Source organism: Dermacentor silvarum, chromosome 1 (genome assembly GCF_013339745.2).
Source record: "Dermacentor silvarum isolate Dsil-2018 chromosome 1, BIME_Dsil_1.4, whole genome shotgun sequence".
In the NCBI taxonomy this organism is placed as follows: Eukaryota; Metazoa; Arthropoda; class Arachnida; order Ixodida; family Ixodidae; genus Dermacentor; species Dermacentor silvarum.
Genome location: NC_051154.1, coordinates 340,996,626 through 341,015,361, shown reverse-complemented (window position 1 = coordinate 341,015,361; position 18,736 = coordinate 340,996,626). Strand labels below are relative to the sequence as shown.

Sequence of the window (18,736 nt, the reverse complement as noted above, 5' to 3'; positions counted from 1 at the left end):
ATGTAGCAATTTGCTACAATGGAAACCCAACCGGGTTCCTCGAAAGAAAGTCTCGCAGTTGAAGAAAAATTCGTCCTGGTCCGGGACTCGAACCCGGGACCACCGCCTTTCCGGGGCAGCCGCTCTACCATCTGAGCTAACCAAGTGGCTAGCAGATGGCAGGGCGAAGTCGAATTTGTGGACAACTCGAAGCAAAGGCAAGTGTATAGCATAATAGTTCAGCGGAAATCCGCTAGGTGGAGATAAGTAATTAAAGGGAAACTGAGACATCCACCCAAATGTAGCAATTTTCTACAATGGAAACCCAACCGGGTTCCTCAAAAGAAAGCCTCGTAGTTGAAAAAAAATTCGTCCTGGTCCGGGACTCGAACCCGGGACCACCGCCTTTCCGGGGCAGCCACTCTACCATCTGAGCTAACCAGGCGGCTAACAGATGGCAGGGCGAAGTCGAATTTGTCGACAACTCGAAGAAAAGGCAAGTGTATGACGTAATAGTTCAGCGGAAATCCGCTAGGTGGATTTCCACCTAGCGGATTTCCGCTGAACTATTACGTCGTAGTCTTGTTTGCATGTTTAAAGTTGTGCATACCATTTGGCATATACTGCAATAAATGGCAATAGTCAGTATAACAAAGCAATTCCGCCTTCCCCTACAACTTCATTAGAACGAGGTTCAGGTGTATTAAAGTTCGTTATAGAAAGGTGTAACTGTACACTATTTTCTTATGATTTTTGGTGCCTTATGAAGAAATCATGTACCCTCACCAGAAAGGAATTGGCCCACCTGGTGCAGTATTTGACCACTGCCTCCTTCTTGACTGCTGCAATTAAACCATAGCCGTCAGTCCCCAGCGGCTGTGGAGCACCTGACCAAGGCGGCGGTCAGGCCTGCGACGCGGCAGAGGGTGCTAAGAATCAAATTGAAGATCGTAGGGAGTGGCCTTCTTCCTGCAGTGGACATAAAATAGGCTGATGATGATGAAGGAAAAAAATGCTTTCAGCAAAGTGTCATAAACTAGGTGTAGATGTTTACAAACTTTACACTACTCCCTTGTCACAGACTAGTTCAGGCACAGGCCTTCAACTAGAGTGTTCTGGTCTTGCCGAAGGCAGGAGTCTACTACATTTGGCAATCACTACCTCTCTTTGGCCATGCAGGAACACCCGAAAGCATCAGGCTCGCATTCAGAAGGCAGCACGTCAGCACGGCAGCGTGACAGGGTGTTGCGAATGAAGAACATTGCTATGATTGAACTGGGCCGGCACCAAATCGAGCCATGGTACTTCTCCCCCTACCCCGAGGTAGGTTAGAGAAGAGGCACCTACACACCAGTGCTATTCATTTGTGGGTAGTTGAAGCCATTGAGTTCATTTATTTATTTATTATACATACTTTCTGAAATCTATAGGCACAGAGTTGTGCCTAGAAATTGCATTGTGCTCATTTTGGGCGCAATGTTGACTCTGACAGCATTGTGAACATGTTGCTTCTAGACCACTGCTTGGAGAGAAGTATGTATAGACTAGAGAATTGACAGATGAAAATTTGTTTCTTAGGGAGCAGCAACAATTTTAATGGCACTTGTGTCATGAACAGTACTCTTCTCTATACTGTATTTGAGTTTTGAAGTAAATCTGCATACCAGAATAGTAGTGCTAGAAGGTACCAAGACTTGTGAAGATAAAAGATTTGGACCTCTTATGACAACTTTGACGGCCAGCCTCTTATGCTAACACTTGGACCTTATGTGAAATGCTGTAAATGTGAACTAGGAGGCTGGCAGCTGCAATGTTCTCTTTAACACCAAATAAAGTGCATCCTCTCTGGGCTCGTGATGAGCATACACCAGCCTACATATACGAACTGTCTAACTTTCAGTCTTTGCACCCCGTTAGATGCAAATGATTGATGCAGCAGCTTCTGTTACACTCTCCACCTTTCTTCCACTACAAAACTGTACATGCTAGGAATCAAAGCACAAGACTTTATTGACCAACCACAGACATTCACATCAACTCGTAAAGTCTCCAGAAGACTGAAAATCCTCTTGCCACTGTGGTAACATGGCAACAGGCTTCCATTCCTCATTCATACAGTTGGGGAACAATTCAGTGTTACAATCTCCAAATCTCACATTTTCACAGGCAGAATCAGGCAACCACTAGTCAAAATGAAATATCACATTGAATAAGATATGGCAATGTCATATTAAGGATTTTTTGTTGTGGTTGGGAGGAAAACCACAGTGACAAAGCTGCAAATGCCAAAAATATGTAGCTTTATATATCCCTAAGGACACACTTTTATAATACTGTGGCAGTGCTTGATTAAAAAATTATATTCATCCAGACGTGGTCTCTGTCATTGCAAAAAAAAAGTGTCATTCTGTCTGCCCTTGGAATCGTGAAGCATACAATCCATGGTGCATAGAGTAAGCCAAATGTAGGGACTCGTCACTGAGTTAAACTCTCACATATTCCATTACTCGGTTCATACTATACCTGCAAGCTGTATACTGTAAATGTCACGTATATTGTGAACAAGCCACCGGCATCCGGGGCCAACACACGGTATGCTTGTATCCCATGTTAGGGTTGAAGGCCGAGGTCAAGACGTATTTGATTTTTTGTTTGCATTCACAATTATAAAGTAGTGCAGCACATGTGAAAGCAAAGAGCAAGAAACGCATAATGTAATTTTTTGTAACCCCAACTTCGTTGGTAAAGTTGGTAAAACCAGCACTTCACTTTATGAATATTTCAATAAATATTGAAAATATGAAAATATTTTCAAAAATTTCAATAATATGAAAATTTCAATAAGAAAATTTTAAAAATAAATTCAACCTTATATGCAAATAAGCACAGTCACCAATGAATTTTTCCTAAGCAGAAGGGGCCACGCAATTTTCCGAATTATCGGGCAATCAGAAAAACAACTTTCAATGACAAAAGAAAAATATTTCGTTGAGTTTGAGAGTCGGTGACCAAAGATGTGGTTTCATGCCATGTTATCGATATATTTACATCGGCAGTACGAAGTGAAGCCTGTGAAGCTTTTGCATCTCCTCTGCCACTGTGACTGAAAGTGTTGCCTGCAGTGGGACGACGCTATCGTGAAGAGCACAGGGAAAGGAGACCAAATGTTTAGCCTGTCTCTCATCTCAATGCATCTCCGAAAATTGGGATTGCGCAACCTCCAGTGTAAATGCATGAGAAAACAGTGTTAGTGAAGCTACGGCTGTCGCGACTCGCCCAGCTTTGCACTCACGACAGGATTAACGCTAAGATAAGGGCGCATCGGCCGCATATGCGCTCAGCTGCGCTGACAGCCATGCGCAGCCACGGCTGCCAGACTGGAGGAGGAGACGCACACTCCTTTGTCCTCCACTTCCCCATCTCCCCCCCTCCACCTCAGTGCATGCTTCATCACATTATTATGCGTTTGCCCCCACCCCCACCCTTTGCTTGCGTGGGAAGATGGCGTGCATCAAATCACCATCCTTCTCTGCTCACCTTCCCACCTGCAGGGGGCGCAATAGTGTCTTATCACAGGACTATGGTAGCGAGAGGGTCTTGCTGCTATGCTTTTCTGCTTTGGCGGCCACAATCTGCTGCATGGTGTGCGACTTGAGAGGTGCCTTTGCAAGCGGCTGCATTTAATTCAACCATTTTACCGTTTGCGTCAGCTGCAGTTTACATTTATTGCCTCTGTATTTCTTTGCAGTGGTAGTGAAATTTCGTTATATTGAAATCGCATGTAAACACACTTCATTATAATGAGATTCAAAATACATGGTGTTCTAGGGACAAGAAGGTAGAAAAAGGTAAATGCCTTGTTATATTGAGAATTTTGTTATATTGAAGTTTGTTATATCGAGGTTTAAATGTATCAAGAAATTATTATACTTAGAAGATAGATATTAACCCGTTCACCACAGAACAAGTGGAGGGACACATTTGTACGATTGCGTTGTTCACACAACTCCTGCAGTGGATTACCTGCACTCTTGAAAAAATTTGTGACATGCTTTGAGAGAGAAACACGATAGGTTATTTAATGTTACATTAGCGCTACCAGTTAGTAGTTATATGCAGTTAATTCATAGAAAGTGTTGTAGATTAAGAACCTACTTCACCATGAATTGCAGAGAGGGACAGACTTCTATGATAACAGTTACTTGCATATTGCCTGCTAAGTATGAAACGTCATATACAGTTAAACCTGGATATGACGAAATTGACAAATTCCCGCAAAACTTCGTTATAAAGAGGACTTCAATATATGCAGGTTCGGCACGAAAATTCGAAAAAGAAACACTTGCCGTATTTACCCGATTCTAACGTGCCCTCGATTGTAACGCGCACCCGTTTTTCATTTTCGTCGAAGCACTCATCCTTGGAATGTCGCACCAGGTACTGGATGCGGGGACGTGTGTCGTTTCGCACAAGCGTGAGGCGTCGGAAACGAAGAGTGAGCGACACAATCGCGTTGTAGCGTCATATACTGTCACCTAGTGTCAGGTTAGTGAAGTGAAGTGCAGAGACTTGCGCATTAAACAAAGAGTGGCGCTGCCAGCGCGTTGAAAAAAAAACATTTTTTTTCCTTCGGCAAGATCAACTGGAAAAGGAGAGTGCCGGCTTGGTGGGCTAGGCCAGCTGCAGCAAGTGGCGAGATCAGGTTTGAATGAAGGGAGGGGGAAAGGTCAAAACCGCGGCGGCAAGATGGGTCGAGGGATGCAGGCCCGCCTTACGCACGCTCGCACACATGCACATGTGCGCTCGCTCTCGCCTTGCAGTCGCCGTGAATTCAAGCGCACCAAGCGCGCCGTCGCCGCTCTGCATTCCGTCGTGGCCGAGAAGGTGCTTCCGGTTGCTGCTCACACAAAAATGACAAAATTTGGGCCGAAATCTCTAGGTTGTCGGCGGGGAAAATTCGTTATTTCAAGGGGGTCTCCCGCTGCCACTTTGTTAGGTAGAAGTCTCAAATACATGCGCTTCTATGGAGTAATGGCTGGGAATAGAAAAACTTCGTTATATCCAAGAATTCGTTATATGGAGGTTTGTTATAAGCAGGTGTAACTGTAGTACCATAGTGCTGCCAAGTGATCACCATCTGGAACGCTCTTTGAGCAATGTCTTTACTCGAGCACTTACACCTTGCCCAGTAGAACTCCCACCTAAAGAAAGAATTACTAGACTCTCCTATGAGTATTGATGGGTACACATGCATTCGCATAGAAAGCACTTGTTTTGGCACATGCGGTCTCAGAGTACCTTCAAAAATACAAATTTTGTGCTTTTGATCTGTTGACAGAACTCGTGATTGGGGTAAAAGCGTTTAGTGTCCTTGGATCGAAATTTACTGCACTTGCTGTTATGGGCTTTCCCTTCCACTTGAACTGATGTAGTTGTTGGTGTCTGTTGGCGTCATTATGGCAAAAGGGTGGCGGGGGCCACAGCTGTATTAGGCGCATACTGAAATCTTGTCATGTTAAAGGAACATTGTGGTCGCATCACTGCGGTTTGGATGTGGCTCTCTGAACATAAAGTGTTTCATCTCGTCACTATCATCATCATGTCAACATGGATGAGAAGTTGAGTGCTACAGCTGTACTAAACTATGTTCTGAAAAGTCTCAATAGATTCGCCATAGGTTGCCTAAGCATGCTCTGAAGAAAGTGAGCTTCCTGCCATCGTTTATAACTATTGTCTTTGCTCTGATTGTTGTCATTGTTATCATTCTGGTTGCTGTCCTTGTTACACTCTCATCAGTAGTGGGACAGCTATCGCATTCTGGGTTTAATTTATAACATAAGCAAGATTTATTCCATGACTGTATACTGTACAGATTGACTAGTCAAGTACAAGGAGTACTTGGATATGACTGAGGTATATGTCATATGACCTCAAGCCAGCTTCAAGCCTCTTCCAAAGTAAAGGAAAAATGTAGCCAGCATCAAAAAGGGTCACACCCTCCTCTTTTGTGGGTCCTCTACAACATGCAGCACCACAATGTTCAGCCAGTATTGCTACAAATGCATGCTCTAATCAATGCATTTCTTTGTTAATTATATTGAACCTTAGTGAACTTTTAAAAAAAGCTTTCATGAAATGGCCTGAATATTTTTCGAAATTTGCCGTACCTATATTCTTTCTCTCCTGGAGCATTATCGCTAGTTTTGTTTGGTTGTTGCTTTATTTGCATGAAAGATTACCTGTCTACTTGCACTACTTACTATATGTGCTCAACTAAGGGCCACACTCAAAACAGCTGAACGCCCAACTTGGCAGCCCCTAATGTGAAAAAGCAAAGTTGGAAAAAAATAAAAGACAGGAAAAAACACCCCAATTTGAGATAGTGGAAACATTGTCAATAAAGAGCTTTGAATTCACAGGCATATCTAATGCCATGGATGGCTCATAAATAGACTGCCAATTTTATCCTGGGCAGTGGTGGCAGTGGTGAGAAGTGGGTGTGCACCAGGTGCAGGAAGTGTATGTATGAACAAATGCCGCGTGTGCAAGGTATTTGAGAACAGAATGTTGACTTCATGCAGAGAATATCTCCAGCAAAAATAGACATATTTTCATCAAACTTTGGGAAATACTTCTCTTACGGTTTATTTCCACAATTACTCAACGAATTCGCCACCCGCAGCAATACCCGATTCAATTCGGCGTTTGAAATGGCTGCATGCATGGATCAGGTGGTCCTTAGAGATGTTGGCCATTGAGTCAGCAATGGCGGCCTTCAGCGAGTCTTTTGTATTATGTGGCTGTTTGTTGGCCTCTCTCAATGATACCCCAGACATAGTAGCCGAGCAGATTTAAATCTGGAGAACTAGGAGGCCACAAGGTGGGAATTACATGGTCGTAGAAGTTGTCAGCCAGCCACTCCTGGGTGACGCAGGTGGTGTGGGCGGGAGCTGACTCTTGCTGAAAGACTTAACGTCGTCCTTTCGAAACAGTCTCTATCCAGGGCTTTACAACGGCGGCAAACACCTCCATGTACGCGGCATCATTAATGCAGAGTCCTACAAAAAAGTCTGGCGGCATGACATCAGCCCCGTTGCTGACGTCGGCTCACACCGTCACACACGACGCAAATTTTGTGTGCATCACTGTAGGTACCTCATCAGCACTTGTGCAAAGTCACCTGTCATTACGGTAGTGAACTTTTTGGTCTTGGTCAAAGTTTTTTTCATCTGAAGAAAACCAGAGCATTCCAGGCTCCTCAGGTCTCTTCAGCTGGCTTAACAAGTGCTTAGACTGGAGCAGATGATTCTCCCGAGTTTTATCAGACATGAATTGCCTCCTCCTCTTGACATAGGAATGGTACCTCAAGTCCTCATGCAAAACTAACCTTACAGTCGACTCTGCGACTTGGAGCTCTTTTGCAATGGCCCGCATTGACTTCCCTAGGTCGTCACTCATGATGACTTGCAGCCGCCGGGGAAAATCAGGGGTTCTGACGACGTCTGACCGCTGACTGTGCTTTTTCCTTTTCGCCACAGATGCCATGTCACTGCCAGAACACATAAGTTCTGTCAGCACCTTGTAAAAGAAAGACTTCTCTACGTTTAGAAAGGTGGCAATTTTGAAGTCACTGGGGTGTGTGGCCAAGGCGACGCAGACTGCATGGCGTCTCATTTCCTGCGTCAACCTGTACGCTTCCATCTTTGAACAAACTGCGCAGTATGAATGATGAGGGGTCAATCAACAAGAAGCCGCACGCCTACATAGATATGATGAGCCTTTTGGTGTCTATGGAGATAAGGAATAGTGTTCTGAAATACCTCACACACCCGGTATATGCATTATGAAAACAATACCATTTACTCTTTTGGTGGCCTGCCCCGGTGTGGCGGCCACACCATGACGAGGTTGCAAAAAAAAGTGCAGCTTTGGGCTGTTTCACATAATGTGATTTTCATTGCACCAGAAGTGCAATTTCCATCGCATGTGACGAAAATCGCAATCACAGTGCTGACCCCTCCCCTTTTTCATCTGCGACCAACCGGTTGGTCGCAGTGTTGCAACATCACAGCAATTGCTACGATTTTCTGCCAAAATTGCGCTGATAGCTATTTTGCCATTTGTTTTCGGAAATGGTGTCTCGCTCAACGAGTGCAATGCGCGAAGACGTGGATTGCTGAATCTGGTATGTACACGAAAACTTGTGCATCAGATTCCATCCTCCCATTTCTATGCATTCGTTGACATGCTACGTAGCAAACAAAGTGCATTTTCACGTTTGCTTCGTATGCTATAGACACACCTTTGCGAGTTGTGAATACTCCGAGTTGTTCGACCCCGACAAGACGACACGGCCTTCCTCCATGGCCGCGGTCTCCAACGACGCCCGACGTCGTCTGCTACTGACCGCTTGTGCTGAGTTGTCAGATGTTGCCAAAAAGTTTTATGCCAGCATGGTTTGTGCTCAAGGAATAAAAGACCTGTATACCATTTGAGTATAAATATTTTGTTCAAGATCATATTTAGGATCACATGCTTTTTATGCGGCAATAAAAGCAGAAACTAGCGCACTTGAAAAGATCAGACAATCTGCGAACGTAGCCAGGTGCGTTATAGAAAGAGCAGGTGATCTGCAAACCTAACCATGTAGAAAACTGCACTTGGTGCTTTTTAAATATTCTAACGTAACGAAAAACGACAATTTGTTCTAATTTAATGTCATGCATCATTAAAAGGGCTGATCAGAGTATGCGATACATAGCTATTGTGCGGGGAAACAGGATTTCATTGTGTTTCTGCAGCACGTTTAGGGAAACGTGGACAGGCGGAACAGCAGAGTAGAGCAGAGTCGGCTGCTCGCTTCGAGCAGTCAGAATCATCCCTTCTTAAGTTGTGCAGTTCCTCCACTGCTCCTCTACCATGTAAGTGTTCGCTGTATATGCGTTCACTGATTATCGAAAATGGGGCGCCGATGCTTCATCCCAAACTGTAACAGTGGATGTTAGTACTGCGCAGAAAACGCTCGAACTTTCAAAGCTCCAAATGACATTGAACGCCTGCAAGAATAGGCAAGAGCATAGAAAGTGAGGATCGAGAACTGATGACAAGCCACTATGTCTGCTAAAAGCATTTCCCCAGAGGAACGTTCAGCAGGCGTAAATACTGCGCCGACTTTCTAGGCGCAGTCATCCTTGACAAACCGAAAAAGTCATTGTTGCTCCTTGGGGCAGTAATGGTTGGTCCCTGTCCCATGGCGCTCTGGCGAGCTTAATGAGAGCACGTTGTAATAGCTGCTGTTTCGTTTAGCGACAGGCATCGTGCTCAGCCAGCGTACTTGTGCTATAGCTACCTAATGCAAGGGCGGTGCACTGGCATCAAGCAGCCTTGCGCGAGGAGACGACAAGAGCGCACTCGCCGCGCCACGGATCTGCTGCAGCGCTTCAACAAACTGTCACGTGACCATACGTCCGGCGTTCAGTAGGGGGCGCTGTCACGACATCCTTCGCTGCGCCCCTGTGTGACATTATCATGACGCGGGAAGGAGCCGAGTTGCACCTCCTAAATTATTCTTTCTTCATTTTGTAGGTCAAACAAAAGCAAATCAAAACTGTGCAGTGAAGTCAGCCAGTTGCACCCCTTCCTGTGGAAGATTGCATCCTTTACGTATAAATGGTTCTTGCACGTCCACAGCTAATCAAGTATGCAAAAATAGCCATGCGTAAGATGTTTGTAATAAGTTTATGATTGCATTTAGTGTGTAAACTCATATAAGATATCCTCTGTCATTACTACCTCTATAAGTAGTGAAGTACCATGTACTTGCAAGAACATTTCACCCTGGGATTTTAAAAGAAATTTCTACTATAAAAGTATATGCAATATGCAGTTTATTCAATAAAGGGCCACAAACAGCTTTTTTGCTATGACGCACTCATTTATTGCAATTTTTACCTAACATAGAGGCAAGAAAAAGCGCAAGTCTGTCGGCAATGAAATTCTTCTTAAATTTATTCACCTGCCACTGTGGCCATGGCGTTCTGCTGCTAACACATGGTGAATGGTTGAATTGCTAGCCATGGCAGTCGCATTTTGATAGGAGCCATACGTAAAAAAAATTTTGCACTTGCATTTAGTTCATCATCATTTATTGAACCCTTAAACTTTCAAAGGCAAAATCTGAGCAATACGCAATACTAACACCAGCTGAAAGCAAAGGGCACAATTGTAAAACAAGTATTTTTATGATACTTCGAATGTGTAAAACATTCATTGCGTTAATGGGTATTGTTCAAAAGCACTATACAAATAAGCATGATCAGGCATAGTACGTACTACATCAGGCAGCTGGTTCTACAGATGTATAAATGTCAAAAGACATGAATGCTCATACTAAATCATGCACACAGCAAAAAGAAAACCTTTTTCAACAGCTGCCCCTTCTCGCAGATATGAGTGGGTGGTAAGCGGCAAAAACTTTAGTAGAGGGAATTGTGCAACATTGCTTATGTAAGAATGAAGAGAGTACCTTTCAGCAAAACTTTACAGAAAGAGCCTCCTTTACAGTAGACGCTGCCTCGCCTGATGTAAAAAGAAAGAATAAAATTGTACCCGTCGTGGACGCTTAGTGGTTATGGCATTGCGCTGCTAAGCACAAAGCCGCAGGATGTAATCCCGGCCACCGCAGCCACGTTTTAGTGGGGGTAAACTGCAAAAGCACCCTTGTACTGTGCATTGAGTGGACATCAAATTACGCCAGGTTGTCTGAATCCGGTGTCCCTCACTATGGTGTGCCCTATAATCAGATTGTGGTTCTGCTACGTAAAACCCCAGACTTTAAATTAATTTTCTTTGAAGAATAAGATGAGCTGCTTTGTGTTGTAAAGGTGCCAAACAATTTGTCAGGGTAATTGAATGAGAAAATGGATGCATATTCAAGCTCCGAGCTAATCAAAGTTTTGTAAGCAACTCGCACTGTAAGAGGAATACAAAGGATGACGAAGAGAATCCAATGTAGAGCTGGCAGGCTGTTAAGTATCGCATGACAAAGAAGTGAGATGAACACCCAAATATTTTTAAATGCAACAGTATTGATACGTTAGCCCTGGAGAAGTTTTCCTGGTAACAAAAGAGTTGTGCGCTTGCTCGTCGTAGTATTCATACTCATCAGCCATATATGTATATAGTGGACCATGAATTCAGTTTGTCCATGTCGGGCTGCAATGTACCGTCAAATGGCAACTTACCGCTAAATTGTAAATAATCGAAAAAGCAATGTGCGTTACCTGATATGCCATTTCACCATGAACGTAGTTTGTATTTATCTCACAATCATTGATAAATTGATGCATAGTAGATGAAATGCCATCAGGGAGATCATTCATATATAGGCAGAACAATAAGCATTATTGTCTGAGAAACTGCTTAACACTGGAACAAGAGAGGATGCTCTGTTGCTGCTTACAATGTATCAAAAGAAACACTGCTGTTAAAGTGATCACAGAGGAATCAATGGTGATTGCTTTCATTTCAAATCTGAAGCATTTCTTCGGTACCTTGCCGAAGGCTTTAACACAAACAACATATAGCATGTAGCTGTCTGCAATAGTATGCGTGCTGGAATGCAAGTCAGTGAAAAGATTGAATAACAGCATTTTACAAGTTCCACCAGAAGCCATGCTGGTCCATAAATAAGGAATTATTAGATAAGTTCACTTGAGTGAAAGGATTTCACTTGAGTGAAAGGATACATCATATATTATAACTACAATATACTTTGTAAGAATGATCTTCCAACCTTTATATTTGTTAGAATGATCTGACTGTATATTAACATAGGTATAGTAGTACCAATCCCAAAGCCAGGCAAGGCCCCTGACCAACTTACTAGCCTCAGGTTGCCAGTGAACTTGAATTTGCTCTGCACTACATGCAAATATGTTGCAAACCATTGACATCGACGTCACAAAGGCTTTTAATGCAGTGCCTTGTGCTACCTACTTTAATAGGAGGAACGGTGAGCAAGAAAATGTGTGGTCGAGCATTTAAGTTCATCCGTAACTTTTTGAAAGACAGAAAATTTCAGGTGAGAGTTGGAGGTACACTTGGAACACCCGCACCAACAATACAGGCATACTACAGGAAGTACTTGTCTGCAGAGTACTACAGTCTATGGATTATAACAGTCTATGGAAAAGCTATCTTGTACAGAAACCAAGAATGATGCAAAAAGCTCTCGACAACATTGCAGAATTTCTTAGCCAGTCTGGCCTCTCGCTTCCTGGTAAGTCAGCTTACATCGACATCGGAAATAGGACTACATATAAGAACTACCCCAGATTGCACATTGTGCTTCACATAGCCGGACAAATATACCTGCAAGTCAACATCTCCAAATTGTCAGCTTGTGTAAGACAAAGACGGCAAAGCCAGCATGTGGGCAAAACACATAAATCATGCCCGGACACATATTCTACACCTGGTGAAAAGAATAAACTCAAAATCATGGGGGAGGGGCGGGGGGTGGACGAGCAAATACTATGGAAAATCGCAGATGCTGTACTTGTGTCCAAGGTATTGCACGGTATGAATTTCCAGTAGCACACGAAAAAGGCAACTCATCAAACACAGGTACTGACAGGTCATTCCAACTTTACCATGCTTGAAGACCTCTACGGGAAAGAGCAAAGAAGCACCTAGACAGAGTAGACGTGCAGCCTCCGGCACAAGTTTTGACTCAAGAGCTCGGAACCTGGTCACAAGATACTATGCCAGCTCGTATAATAGCTGCAATGACAACTTTCCCTCTCTTCAGAAACAGCATTGGGAGCACCTGAACTCGACACACAACATGCCCATACCGTGCAATATGGAGTAAACAATTAGGCCAGGAGACTATATGCAACTGCCAAACCCACAGAGGAAGTTGCTAATCATGACACAAACACACATCAGGCACATATAGTATACTGATGTGGTAATAACAGTGTAACAGTAGTATTACACTACATAAAATAAATATTATACATGTGGGGACCATTCCAGGACATTCTACACCCAGAGAAGCTGAACTGAAAGCAATCAAAGCAGCACTTACAGTGTAAATTTGCAGACTACAACATCCTCCATGTCTGCATGGTTTCACCAAAAACTGTCAGGACCTGCACATCACACAAGATTGTTAGGGAAATCGGGAGATTGACATGCGACTTGCAAGCACATGGCAAAGAAATTACTTTACAGAATACATAGCCATGAGGATATTCCAGGACACAAGCAGACTCTTAAGCCACACATAAGAACTGAAAACCGGATGAGTTGGTGTGTATTCATTATTAGCTACAGTGCGACAGATAGACAACGGACAAGAACGAAGTGTTCTGTGTATGAATGGACCTCAAGGTCCGCCGGCTACCACGCTGTCTTGATTAAACAGAGATGGCACATCTGAAGCGCGCACTCTTCTTTAATGGAACAGCGAATATGAAAAGAATGGCTTCATGCCCTCGAGCGAGCGGAGCTCGTGAGGTGCAAAGCGATGGTGATGACCGTCTGCTAGATGTATGAAAGACGAAGTTCCATCATCTTACCATGCCCAGCAGATTTCGTTATTCAATTTCCAATGGGTAGAGCAGTTGAACAGGGCATCTTACTTCAGAGCCGCCTGGCAAACGTAGTGAACAGGAGTGGACCTTTCCATCACGTCCGTTATGTAGTTTCCGTATTCTTGCCATCACCCAAACATGCCGAGGACTTTTCTTGTTGCCGATGAGAACTAAATATCCTTCCTTCAGCAAGACGGTGCGTTTTGCTTTGTTAACGGCAATATTTCTCAATTCACCTAGGTATTCTTTCTGCCAGCGATCCCAAAAGGTTTTCAGGTCTTCTTGTTTTTTCAACAGTCTGTTTAGCTGGACTTTGCTGTTAGTATCCACCAATACTTTGTAAGGTGGTAGATATGTAATTCTTCGACCTACTAGGGACCTTGCTGGGCAAAGTGGGTAAGGTTCATCGACGTCATTATAGAAGAAAATTAAAAGACATGAATTCAGCATGGCCTCTACTTCTGTTAAAAACATACTACTGAGCTCGGTATAGCCCACGAGTCTTCTTCCGAGCATTTTTCGCAAGCAGTTTCTTGCAGAGCATACTAGTCTCTCGTAGAAACCTCCCCACCAAGGAGTGCTTGGGCACAGAAACTTGCACTGAATTTCTGATGCTGGAAAAATGAGGTTATGTCTGGGGTTTCTATTACTTTTCCAAAACTTTTCGAATATTTTGGACGTCTTCACAAAAGTGCGGGCATTGTCGCTGTACATGATTTTGCTTATTCCTCTTCGTGAAATAAATCTGAATGCGAAAAGAAACTTTTCGGCGGTCATGTCTTCGACCAACTCTAAATGTATGGCCTGTGTGACAGCGCATGTAAATAGCGCAATATAAGCATGTTGATGACCACTTTTCTTGACGTTTAATGGTCCAGCAAAGTCAACTCCTGTGACCAAGAAAGGTTCAAAGGTTCTGCTTTTGTAAACCTGTCTTTTGGTAAAGGAGGTGTTTCTCGCTCTACTGGCTTTGCTTGCAGCCACTGACATACCAGGCTTCGATGTATGGTTTTCTTGACTAGTTGGCTGGCCTTTGGAATCCAAAATCGTTCACGAATCTGAATCAGAGTATCTCGTACGCTGCCAGGGAGAATGTTCATATTGACACGTGTACTTGTTTATCTTTCACCGTTGACCGCTTTTCACCGGCTAACAATTGTTAAACGTTATCGCTCGGCGCAGGACGTGCCTGCATGTATAGAAATTTTCTCAAATGTTAGCGATGCTTCTATCCGTTGTCTGTTAATTATCACCGACACTTATGTAATCTGATCGTATGAGTGACATGAATTGTCTAGTACTTTCTGGAAGACACGTGGGCACCAGGGATTACTATGGAACCTTCGATGACTCATGTATAAAAGCCAACGTGTTTCGCTGCTGCTCAGATTTCAACGATCGCCGACTGTGTTCGCCGCTATTGTTGTGCTTCGAGTGTAAGTCCATTTTGTAATTCACAGTTTTACGACTGTTTTTTTCACCGTCACTACTATGTGACATCTGGTGGAGGTGCTAGGGCATTCATGCACCGAACGCTCCCGCAAAGCCGCGATCCAAGCCCGAAACCAGAGGACAACACTGTCGCCAAGGACCAGGGAGCTAGCTGTAGACAGCAAGGACTTCTGCCAGAGTACGGACTTCTTCCCGACAAGACCATAGCAATCAAGGCCAAGTCAATGAAGCCAATGGCAACCCCAGCAACCCCCATCCTGCTGCAACAACCTCGGGAGCCACCAACCTTCCGTGTATCATCAGCTAAAGACCCTGAAACCTGGCTGGAGACATACAAGAGGACCACGACGTTCAACAAATGGAGCGACAACGAGAAGCTATGCCATGACTATTTTTTGTTGGATGACTCTGCTTGGACCTGGTTTAAAAAGAGAGAGGTGACTTGGGACCTATTTCATCAGAACTTTGTGAGGACCTTCACGAGTGTCGTACAAAAGAAAAGGTCCGAGGTTCTCTTAAAAACCAGAGTGCAATTGCCAAATAAGAACATCGTGATCTTCACGGAGGAGATGACTCGCCTCTTCCGCCATGCCGACCCCAACATGCTTGAAGAAAAGAAAGTCCGCTTCTTGATGCGGGTTGTCAAAGAGCAACTATTCGCCGGATTGATACGCAACCCGCCCAAGACTGTCGCAGAATTTGTTTCGGAGGCCACAACTATCTAGAAGATGCTTAAACTGCGCGCCCGGCGATACAACCGCCATGTGCTGACAAACTACGCCGAAGCTCAAGCGCTAGGTGCCGACGACCTGTGAGAGGCAATCAGAGCGGTCGTACGGGAAGGGCTGCAGAAGTTATGCCCAATGTCACAGCCTCAGGTGGCCTCGATCGCTGACATAGTTAAAGATGCGATTCAGCGGTCACTGCAAGTGCCAGTAGTTACGACATCGCCTCAACCGCAACCGGAAGCGATGACCCACGCCGCCGTCACCCGCTGTCAAGGTCCCCCTCTGCGCTCGCGCCAGGGCCCTGTAACGCTGCCGTTTCCGCCGTCCACCGCCGCCAGCACGCCCGCCCGTCGCCCAGTGCAGCTATCAGAGGGAGGCTGACATTTGGCACACCCCTGACCACCGCCTGCTCTGCTATCACTGCAGGGAAGCCGGCCATGTCTACCGCCAATGCCCATACCGCGAGATGGGCCTACGAGTGTTCGCCGTCAACACGCCACGTCCACAGCTTGGCGAGCGGCCATGTGACATCGCCGACTACCTCGCCGGAGCCTAGTGGGAACCACGATGACCCTCACGCTCGCCGTCACCAGGCCGCTACATCTTGCCACATCGCCGGCTGTACGCAGGCCCAGCCCTTACCCGGGAAACTAAAAGCAGCAACTGATGGAGGTGCGGTTGCTGTACGACGCAATGCCCAAGGTCCTCCGCCGCCCAAGATGATTCGTGAATCATCACGACGAGGTATCAGCACACCGCCCGGCAAGAGCCTTGATGACAACACTTCGCCGCCGAAAGAAGACCTGCCGACATGACGTAGCAGCAGCGGAGCAAGCCAACGCAGCCGTAATCCGATGCCATGACTTAACCGCAACGCCAGATGGTCTACCGACCTAGACGTGCTAATCGATGGTCATAACATCATTGTTCTCGTCGACACTGGAGCCGACTATTCCGTCTACAGTGGCCCGTTCGCCGCCAAGTTGCAGAAAGTTTCCACCTTCTGCAACGCGGCCTGGCAAGGACCCGATATCCGGACAGCGGGAGGCCGGCTGGAATCTGCACAGTGCGAGTCACAGTTAACAACTGCACTTACCCGGCGAGCTCCGTAATCCGGCAGCACTGCTCCAGGGATGTCATCCTAGGCATAGACTTTCTAAACCAACATGGTGCATTCATCGACTTAAGGTCCAAATCGATAACGTATTCAATGCACAAAGCAATACCACTGGATACAAACATCAGTTACCATGCCTTGAATGTGCTTGAAGAACGTCACCGTTCTGCCTTGCTCCAGCGTAATGATTTCCGTTGGTGCCGAAGTGCCTGGAGACAAGGAGGGCGTCATCGAGGGTGATAATCACTTACTGCTTGACCGTGTAATTTGCGTCGCTAGAGGCAAAGCTGAGCTACGTGAAGGGAAAGGAAGGGTCATTAATAATTATGATAATATAATGACACCAAGGATGATGACAATGTTTATTTCTTCAGCGTTTTACTCAAAGCAATTTAAGAGTGAATGAATAAATACAAGACAGTGATAAAGGATTTTTGTTATTCAGGAAAACTCGACCTCAAACTGCCTCCTGAATTGTCATGACACTGTGAACAGAGCACTGAAGGTACATGTTGGACTGGTGGGGCTGGACACGTGGGGGGGGTGTTAACTCGGCCTCAGGGAGGAGGTTTGCAACACCTGAACCCTCCCCTGTCGTTGCGCCACTGTTCCCAGGCATAAGAAAAAACAGCTGAAGACCCTGCTCCTGCAATACACAGACTGCTTCTCATTGTCGTCAAAAATTCCACAAACCCCTGTCTCCAAGCATCGCATCATAACCAATGAATATGTCCGCCCGCTGCATCAGAGCCCGCACTGTGTTTCAGCGTGCGAACACGAGGATATAAGGCAACAAGTCGACAAAATGCGACGTGACGACATCATCCAGCCGTCCAAGAGTCAGTCCATGGGCATCCCCCATGGTGTTAGTGATGAAGAAGGATAGGACCCTACCTTTCTGCGTCGATTATCGTCGCTTCAACAAAATCACGAAAAAAGACGTATACCCTCTCCCACAGATAGACGATGCCTTAGATCGACTCTACAATGCAAAGTGTTTTTCTTTGATGGACCTCAAAACCGGCTACTGGCAAATCAGAAGTCGACGAGAGGGACCAGGAGAAGACTGCCTTTATAACACCAGACAGACTGTTCGAGTTCAAGGTCAGGCTGTTTGGTCTTTGCTCGGCCCCTGCAACTTTCCAACGCGTCATGGATACAGTACTGGCAGGCTTGAAGTGGCAGACTTGCCTTGTCTACTTGGACGACGTCGTTATGTTTGTCTCAAGCTTCGAAGAACACCTCCGGCGCCTTGGAATAGTTGTTCAAGCAATCAAAACCTCCGGACTCACGTTGAAGCCAGAAAAGTGTCGGTTCTCATACGAGGAGCTCTTGTTTTTGGGCTGCGTCATCAACAAGTATGAAGCGTGCCCTGGCCCACAGAAAACTGTGGCTATCACTGATTTTCCTCCGCCCGCCGACAAGAAGGCATTGCGTAGATTCCTTTGACTGTGCGCCTATTACAGGTGCTCAATCAAGGACTTTTCATGGATCACCGAGCCACTGTCGTATCTCACGAAGGCCGATGTCGAGTTCAAGTGAGAGACGCCGCAAGTCGAAGCATTTGAAGAACTGAAGCAACGCCTGCAATCGCTGGCAATACTTGCGCATTTCGACAAAAACGCCGGTACCGAAGTCTACACTGATGCAAGCAGCGTAGGACTCTGCACCGTGCTTGTGCAGAGGACTGACGGACCAGAAAGGGGTGTAAGTTACACTAGTCGGTCACTGTCAAAGGCAGAAGCAAATTATTCCACCACAGAAAAGGAGTGCCCTCGCCATCATCTGGGCTACATCAAAGTTTTTCCCCTACCTCTATGGCAAGCCCTTCAAAGTTGTAAGTGACCACCACACCTTGT

At 45.3% G+C, this 18,736-nt stretch overlaps 1 protein-coding gene across 1 annotated transcript in view; it reads left to right on the top strand.

The window, feature by feature from the left end:
* LOC119444185 (histone acetyltransferase KAT5-like) overlaps positions 1–18,736 on the top strand; it is a 103,012-nt gene that overhangs the window by 45,541 nt on the left and 38,735 nt on the right. Inside the window, exon 6 of the mRNA XM_049660478.1 lies at positions 1,159–1,302. Coding sequence (XP_049516435.1) covers positions 1,159–1,302 — 144 coding nt within the window. The remainder of the gene's footprint in view (positions 1–1,158; positions 1,303–18,736) is intronic.